This window comes from Cimex lectularius, unplaced genomic scaffold (genome assembly GCF_000648675.2).
Source record: "Cimex lectularius strain Harlan isolate CLEC.00 unplaced genomic scaffold, Clec_2.1 scaffold206, whole genome shotgun sequence".
In the NCBI taxonomy this organism is placed as follows: domain Eukaryota; kingdom Metazoa; phylum Arthropoda; class Insecta; order Hemiptera; family Cimicidae; genus Cimex; species Cimex lectularius.
Window position 1 is genome coordinate 448,924 of NW_019392762.1, and position 8,765 is coordinate 457,688.

General features: G+C 38.9%; 1 protein-coding gene across 1 annotated transcript; it reads left to right on the forward strand.

Annotated features, from left to right (window-relative positions):
* Positions 1 to 2,027: 2,027 nt before the first annotated feature.
* LOC106670982 (glucose dehydrogenase [FAD, quinone]-like) lies at positions 2,028 to 6,705 on the forward strand. The gene is made up of 3 exons (XM_024227401.1): positions 2,028 to 2,273; positions 4,994 to 5,164; positions 5,224 to 6,705. Exons 1-3 carry the CDS (start codon positions 2,105 to 2,107, stop codon positions 6,645 to 6,647), a joined length of 1,764 nt encoding a protein of 587 aa, XP_024083169.1. The 5' UTR covers positions 2,028 to 2,104; the 3' UTR covers positions 6,648 to 6,705.
* Positions 6,706 to 8,765: the final 2,060 nt, after the last annotated feature.

The window sequence follows — 8,765 nt, forward strand, 5'->3', positions numbered from 1 at the left end:
TTGAGCAACCCCAAGGTTCAGTTACGCTCAGCTAGAACTAAAGTAGGGGAAAAATGAACATAGTCGAAAGTTACTCCCAAGGGATCTTAGACGTCCCACTTAATTGCGATCCCAAGAGGAGAAGGGGTGATGTGATGTTTCCTCCAGGATAAACTGACATTTGACAAAATTAAGCGAATGTTCGTTCCTCACATACCAACAGGCAAATTGTTACAAATCTTCCTGCAATCACACATTTCCCTGAATATTATTAACAACGGTGAAAACTTTTATATCATCTGCCAATAGTAAAACAGGAGGACTCATGATTGATGAAAATTGGTGCAGAAAGATAGGGTTTAATCCAAGCCAAAAAAACGGCTATACACGGATGCTCTTGAAAAAGCTTTGGGATCTGGTAAAAAGCTTTATGGTTAACGAGAGCTATAGATTAAAAAAAATGGAGATGCACAATAAACCAATACTGGTCGCGGCGCGCAGGTAGTAAAGAGGCCGGCTCCTATATATAATCTAATCTAGGTATAAAGGATGATGGAGAGTACTCCATCACCCTGAATGAGTAGCATGTAAATAGGTAGAATGTATTTAAGGTTAAGTGAGAGTGGTTTTGGATCTAGGAAGAGCATACGTTGGGTGTGAAATTGACCTAGCTGTTTACATCAGGAGCCAAACTGAATGGCTGGACGGATAAGCCCGAGATCTCACCCCGGACCGCCAACACCCGAGGTGATTTATTGTAAACTGCAAAAGCTGGAATTTTTGGTGGACTAATGACGAGATGTGACAAGCTTTGAGCTTATATAAATCTAAATACAATCCGAATCTTACAGAGAGTGTTTATTGAAGAAAACATAAGAATATAAGGAAAATAATCCTTAGGTTTGAACTATAGCTCACGCTTGAAATGTAATGCAGTTCAATTTATTAATTTTACCAGGTTATCCGGCCCGGAGGACCATGTTGAGCGGACCTCCTTTTTTAGGGATTTTGTTTCTCGGGATTGCAAAAGCACAGGTCATATTAACCCCAAAATCCCCAAATAAGTTTGTAAATATATGAGGTTCGAACCTGGGACCTTTACCTTACGGCGATGAAGCCCGTGTCAACGCCTAATCCGTAGCGGACAACGCCCCCTTTCGCTGTTAAACTTAATTAAATTAAAAGAAAATTTTAAAAAATAGATGAAAGAAGGGCATTCGAAATAAACAAAAATAATGATATAATACAAAATACCTCCGGGATACAAAAAAAGGTTACTTATCAAGGGTGTCTGCGTGTAGGCGAATCTTCTAATCCTGTTTCATGAGCTGTCTTGATGCAGTATGTTGTCATGTGTCTTTAGGATTGGCATCTAAAGCATTTTAAGACCTCTCACTAGAGTGATAGTTTTGTCACTGTACTCTGCAGTAACAGATGGATCTAAGGACCAAAATATTTTTCAGAATCGCGCCCTTACCAAAGAGAGAGTATCGTTATCGGTAGGTTTCCTCTTGGACTGTTTTTCATGGAAAATTCGTCTTATCCAGGTCTTCCTTAGTTACTATACAGATGATTTTATCTGGTAAATGAATCATCGATTTTGGTCCAGCATCAGTGTTTAGATAAGTATAATAAGGTGCCTAGTAGGCATAGGAATACATTATACTGATTGAAAAGTTAGAGAAAAGAGCATGAGTGAGAAATTGGGATTGGGGAAGAAAATAAACAAGAAGCTTCGGAAACGGACATTACCACGCACTCTGTGGAAAATAGAAGAAAAATTTTTCCTGGCCTAAAGAATACTATTTTTCTTGCTTAATATGCGAACTTATCTTTTAGCTTGACTTTAATGACATGAAAAGTTTTTCTTATATTTTCTCTTATCATTGACTTTAAGTCTAGCGCCCAAGTTTGGTATAATTAATTTTCTTTTAAATTTATCTCTTTTCAGGTTGATAAATTTTTCAAAAAAATCCCCCTTAAAGTAACCGCTATCGTACGTTTTTGGTTAATGTCTTGGATAAGTACAATGTTCAACAACAAGGACAAAGTGTCTGGGTACACTTTTCGACCATTTTACCTCTAGGCTTCTTTGAAGAAGGGGTGATCGTTTTTGGAGGAAAAAATGGACAACGGAGCTTCCAACACCATGACCATGTTCACAACGCTTCTCACAGCGGCCATCACCTACTACAACTACCCCGACATCGATCCTAACCAAAGGGCGACTAATCACCCCATCTGGGCTCTACAGGAAGAATATGATTTCATAATAATAGGCGCTGGATCTGCAGGTAATAATAATTTTGTTTGACTGGGAGATTTTTGGTGGCCCTGAGAAGGGCAGGGTGTTGTTTTATAGTGTTGAGACGATGAATCGAGACTGGGAACGTTGGTAGTGGTTCTTGATAGAGAGTCAGTTGACTCTGCAGCGGTTGAAGGAACTCTGGTTCAGCAGTTGGCCAGTAATGCTGCGAGTACCTTTGCGGTCGTTTTCGGTGCTTCATTCGTGATTGGCGACAGCTCATTAACTAGCCACGTTCAAAACTCAAGGTGTGCAGTGAGATCTCGTCGAGGAGACGAGTCTGAAGTCAATGGGGCAATGCCCCTGCTTATATACGAAATGGCTCAACTCTGATTGGCTGCAGAAACTGGTAGTGACACCTATTGGGTACCGTAGTAACTACAGGTGGCCACCGTATTATGCATCTTTGTTTCAAAAATATTCAGATTGTATCGGGTACTATCGGCATAAAATCAATTACAAATGACAGTATAAATTAAGTAAAATAATTTTCTGTAGCATAATTTTGTTATTATTGAGGCAATAAACTTCCCCGTTAGAAAATATACATTTCATGACTCCTTTGGTCATGTTGTTAATCTTTAAAATATTTGTAACAGAAAAAAGAAGATTCATTACAAAATTACAAATTATGAAACTGGGTTTTCTTAACAGGCGCATTTTACCACTTTCATAGGTCTGTGCGTTATTTCACAACTATTTATTTGACCAAGACTTTGTTTATATTTTGGTATAATTTGTTATAAATGAACATCAATACTTTTTTTAGTACCAAGCTCTAATATAAAGAAGTGAAATATCTAGGCTTCATGTTTGACCAAAGGCTTTCAAGGTACCAGCAGCTTAATTAAATCAAATAAATAGCGAAAATAACCATTGGTAGATGTAAATTCATCAGTGGGAAAAGCTGGAAACTAAAGTCAAAGATGTCAAAGGTTAGACACAGCATCGTGATAACCTAGAGTGGTTGGATGAAGACATCTCGGAGTGGTAGGATTCTTAGTACATATCAGAGTCTAGTATACCACCACAACATATAACCATCTAGTGAGAAACTGAAAGAGTGAAACGTGCCATTTATAAATTCAATGCCTTTTTGGGAAGAGCTGAAAACTAAATTGAAAGATTTTCCTTTGGTTATTCACAGTGGTTGTTAGACTAATGATAACCTTAGTTTGGTGGTTTGGAGGTTAAAGACATCTCATTTGAGAGTGATCAGGATCTTCATTACTGCCCAGAGGCATTCAAAGAGAACAATCCTGGAAGTCCTCCTGAATCTAACTTCACGGCAGGGAGGAGAGGCCAGAGCTAATTAGGAACACAGATGGCTCTAAAACCAAGTTTGGGTTAAGGGCTAGAATCCACTAAAAACTTGAGATGTCCAAGATACCAGGTCTGTACTGATTCTGCTCGAGGGCGGTAAGAGGCCAGAGCTAATTAGGAACACAGATGGCTCTAAAACCAAGTTTGGGTTAGGGGCTTGAATCCACTAAAAACTTGAAATGTCCAGGATACCAGGATTGTACTGATTCTGCTCGAGGGTGGTAGCAATAGTCAAAAATGTGATAGTACTGTAAGATTGATGGCGACTCTGAAATTGCAAAACCAAACTGATCATTAAGTGTATTATATAGAAAGAGCATTTCAGGAGCGATTAGAAGGACCCACATGGCTGGCTTTGAAGTCCTCCTGAATACACCATACACACTTGCATAAGATAATTAAGGCTTCTGGAGGAACAGCCAGACAAGGTTCTCTATGTATCCAAGACCTCAGACCAAATTCAGATTTGGACTATTCAGATTGAGCAAACAGGGACAAAAGATTATCAGTTAAAGCTGACTATATCTGGTATACAGTTGGCTCAAAGCCTGAGTATGGTTCAGAAGCTGGTATCTGTGGAAATAAACCAAGAACTAGGATACTCATAAGGCTTGAGCAATATACCATTGCCTTTCAGGCATAGACATTCACTGTTGAACACACTGCCATAAGATGGTTGGGTATTTAAAAATAAAATAGCCATCTACTACTAGCCATGTACTACTTATACAGCCAGGTGACACTAAAGGCAACTACTTTATAGTTAGTGAAGTCCAAAACTTAAATTAAGGCCCTGTCAGATAAAGAGACATAAAGAGAAATTACCCCTGTTTTGGTACCATGGCATACAAGGCAGAGGGGTGACAAGAAGATCAATAAATTGATCAATGAAAGTTCAATGAGAACACCTATCGACCCTGAATACTTTATATATATATACCCTGAATATAGATCCATTAGACAATGTGTTAAGAATAAGGACAGAAGCTTCTGAAATTTCCATTCATGACCATTGCAGAACAGCAGCAGTACTTTTAAACTTTAGAACAAACAAGCCTATTGCCAAGAAGAAGAAGAAAAAGAGTAACATTCCTTTGGAGGTATGAAGGCTTCTTTGATTCCTATTCTCAGAACATGAAAAACAAAGACCTGAAGTTGTCCACCACCCTTTATCACAGCTTCAGGATCTGACGAAATGCTATAAGCTTAACAAAGAGCTCTAGATAATAACAGAGATTGCACAATAGACCAATACTGGTTGCAGTGCACAATATTGTAAAGAGTCAACTCTTTTAACCTTAACCTTAACCATATTCATGTTTTTTTCTTAAAATTTATATTCTCTCTGTTGTTTTATGTTTTAAGACTAAATTTTTGTTTGTTTAGGAAGCGTTTTGGCAAACAGGCTTTCAGAAATATCTGGGTGGACCGTTCTATTGGTTGAAGCAGGTGGAGACGAGACAGTCATCTCTGACACTCCTCTTTTAAATTACAACCTTTGGTTTACCGACATGGACTGGAATTACACGACCATTCCTCAACAGAACGCTTGCGGAGGTAGATTCAGTATCATATTTAATTTGGATTTGATTAAATAAAAAATGTGTTATTTGTAGTGACAAATGGTACGTGTATATGGCCCAGAGGGAGGGTCATAGGAGGTTCAAGCGTCGTCAATGATTTTGTCTTCGCAAGAGGAAATCGTTGGGACTATAACAATTGGGCAGATATGGGAAACACTGGGTGGTCTTTTGAAGATGTGCTTCCTTATTTTCTAAAATCCGAGAATAACAAGGACCCGAACACAATGGAATCACCTTTTCACTCTCGTGACGGAATGGTCTCAGTAGACAGAAGTCCATTTTTAACCCCATTGGCCCAATCATTCATTAACGCAGGAGGAGAGATGGGCTTTCCATACAACGATGTAAATGGCGAGAGGCAAATCGGATTTATGATCGCCCAAGGTACAATCATAAACGGAACAAGATGTAGTACAGGCAAGGCGTACCTGAGACCGGCTAGGAGGAGGAGAAATCTCGTCGTCGCCATGAGAGCACATGCAACAAAGATCAACATCGATCCACAAACCAAAACAGCAACTGGAATCACTTTCATCAAGGATGGCCAATACATGACAGTGAATGCAACAAAGGAAGTCATAGTTTCAGCAGGAACTATCAACAGCCCACAACTGCTCATGCTATCAGGAATCGGACCCGCAGAACACCTGCAAGAACTAGGAATAACAATAATTCAAAATTTGCGAGTCGGTGATAATTTGCATGATCATGTCGGTGTACCAGTAATGTTTGATGTACAGAACAATGTTACTATTAATTGGAGATCTACTTATGAGAATTTTTCAGCAATTTTAGATTATGCTAAGAACAGAAAAGGCCCGTTAACAACACTACTCGGTGTTGAGTGCGTGGCGTTTATTAATTTGAACGACTCAAATTTCAATGGAGTACCAGATGTTGAATTCTTATTCTCCACTTATGTCCCAACAAATCGTGATGGACAACAATTCGTGCTTCTTTCTTTTTTCCTCCATCCAGAGAGCAGAGGCACGATCAGACTCCGGGATACAAATCCTACCTCGATGCCTTTGATAGACCCAAGATATCTCACATCGCAGACTGACATCCAAGCCGGAATAGAAATGCTTCAAATAGTCTACCGACTGGCACAGACGAAATCGCTGCAACAATTCAGGACACAATTCAACTCATCGGTTTACCCGCTGTGCTCCAATCATACTAACAGTCCAAATGAATTTTCATTATGCTTGTTAATGCAGTATTCTGTAACGATATACCATCCGGTCGGCACGTGCAAAATGGGCCCGTCATCCGACCCCACGGCTGTGGTCAATCCTAAACTGCAAGTCTACGGAGTCAACAATCTGAGGGTCATTGACGCCTCGGTAATACCTGTAATCACATCTGCCAATATAAATAGTCCTACAATTATGATCGCAGAAAGAACAGCTGATATTATAAAACAAGATCATGGCCAATTACCAAACGGGCAATAGTAAAATCCAGGATTCGTTTATATTTATTATGATCAACTGCCAACATAAAAAATTTCAAGAAGTCTAATTGTTTTTATTTACTACTAAGTACACATAGTTCAAATAGGTTAATAAGTGAATTGTTGCAGGATCAAATGACAACCTCCTTTATCAACGTTGTTTCTTTAATTTCATGTATCCAGTGTCCATCATCCAATGGATTTACCGTGGCTAATATAAAACAGACCATATTTTCGTGTGAGTAACCTATCATGCCACTTATGTAACTTTTTTTAAACACAGCATCTGATGATGTGCCTCTTTCTCGGAGACCACATCCATCATGCATGCTTGGAAATTATAACTTCAACCCAAATGTTCAATCAGCCATTCAATATACTAATTATTCTGACAACTAGGAACAATGGAGGTCAAGAGGTTAGGGCGTCCAACTTGTATTTGCGATGGAACCGTAGCATATCATGGCTTTTTAATTGGGAATAAAATAAAAAAAAGTATTGAAAATGGTTGACCCATCGTCCACAACACCCAAAGGGTTAGTTAAACTTTATGACAAGAATTGATGATGATTATGGAAATCTAAGAAGTGGAGAGCTTCCTGTTCCTCAAATGCTGCCACCTTCTGACTTATTGTACTTTGTCTAGTTTATTAGTTCAGTTCAACTGACTTGATCCTTTTCCTAAGGAGAACTACACTCCTGAGTTTTAGTAATTCCAAACTGTAGCAATGATCCAGTCTTGGTGAGGGTTATTAAGTCCAGCTACATTTATAGTTTGTCCTTCTCCTTTCGTCTTTTTTGATCCAGCCTGTGATGGAGAATTCTGTTTTTATTATGTTTAATTTTTATTATTCCAAAAATATTCGAGACCTATATATGACCTTGCAAATCCTCTTTTGGCCAGTGTGTCTTTTCGTTACCAAAATTCTTTTGTGTACAGGCATCTATGATATCAGATTGTTTAGAGATTTTGGATGCATTCAATGTCTTATTTTGATTTTGTTTATATGCTAATACTTTTAATAGCTGCTTGGCTATCTGATCTTAAGTTAAGTACGCACTGGGATTCTTTGAATCGACTGTTTGAATCTCAGGAGAGTCTCGGCTGCATCTAGCCTGAGTCCGGGCTGCCCCGACTCATTGTTGCGATGAATCTGGTGTGTTGCGGACTAGCATTTTCGGACACTTGAATCCCATCCGATGTGGGATTCTTTGACTCAATGTTGCACAACATTTGCCAGTGCGGACGTGAATCGGAAAAAGCGCTCTTGCTTCATTTGTTTAGTTGATGTTCTAGTGTTTTCTTGATGATTTTGATAGTGTCTTGTATAAAGGTATCTTGTGGAGTACCGAGTTGACTTTACAGTTTATTGAAGACATGCATTCCCATCGGTGTTTGTGGGATGTATCATTCACGGAATTGGAAAGCTAAACATTGAACAGTTTAGCCCAAAAATTCAGTGTTTCTGTCGCCGAAATTGAAAAAAATGCACACTTTAAAGGGACAGTTTTTTAATGCACTTCCGATCGGATGCACTATATGCAATGCAAAAAAGAGCAAGGGAAATTCCCAAGAGAGATAGTTCCTCCGTCATTTTCACAGGCACTGATGAATGTGCACTGAATCTTGGTCTGGACACTGTTCTTTGTTGTGGAGCAGAGTCAAGGCTGCATCGCAACAATGAATCGAGTCAAAGAATCCCAGTGCGTACTAGCTTTAGAAGTTTATTTTGTCAGTGTAACCTTTTAAGATTTTCTAAAGTCCAAGCGTTGACGTCAGGTATTCAGCTTGAAAAACTGAGGGTGTACTTTCCTAGTATCTGGGGGTGTCGGTGGCCGCAACAGTTTAGATGTTGACACAGCGCTCATCTCTGTAAGATCGTGGGTTGAATCCAGCCGTCCTGCATTCGAACCCAACATTATGACCTCTGCTGTTACAAACCCTCAAAAAAAAAAAAAAAATTAAATAAAATAACAATCTGCTTTGGATTTCTTTGGTCTGAACACACGACCACTTGATTTTTGTTGTCTCATAAATCCTATCACTATTTTTTTTTTTTAAATTGGAATCCATTTTCCTTATTATTATGCTGGAGTCAAGGAATTTTAAAATAAGCGC

Excerpts from the sequence above, each read along its gene's own strand:
- LOC106670982 (XM_024227401.1), top strand. The coding sequence starts at position 2,105 with ATGGACAACGGAGCTTCCAACACCATGACCATGTTCACAACGCTTCTC. Across the intron at positions 2,274-4,993 it reads AATAGGCGCTGGATCTGCAG|GAAGCGTTTTGGCAAACAGG; the intron begins GTAATAATAATT and ends TTGTTTGTTTAG. Across the intron at positions 5,165-5,223 it reads TCAACAGAACGCTTGCGGAG|TGACAAATGGTACGTGTATA; the intron begins GTAGATTCAGTA and ends TGTTATTTGTAG.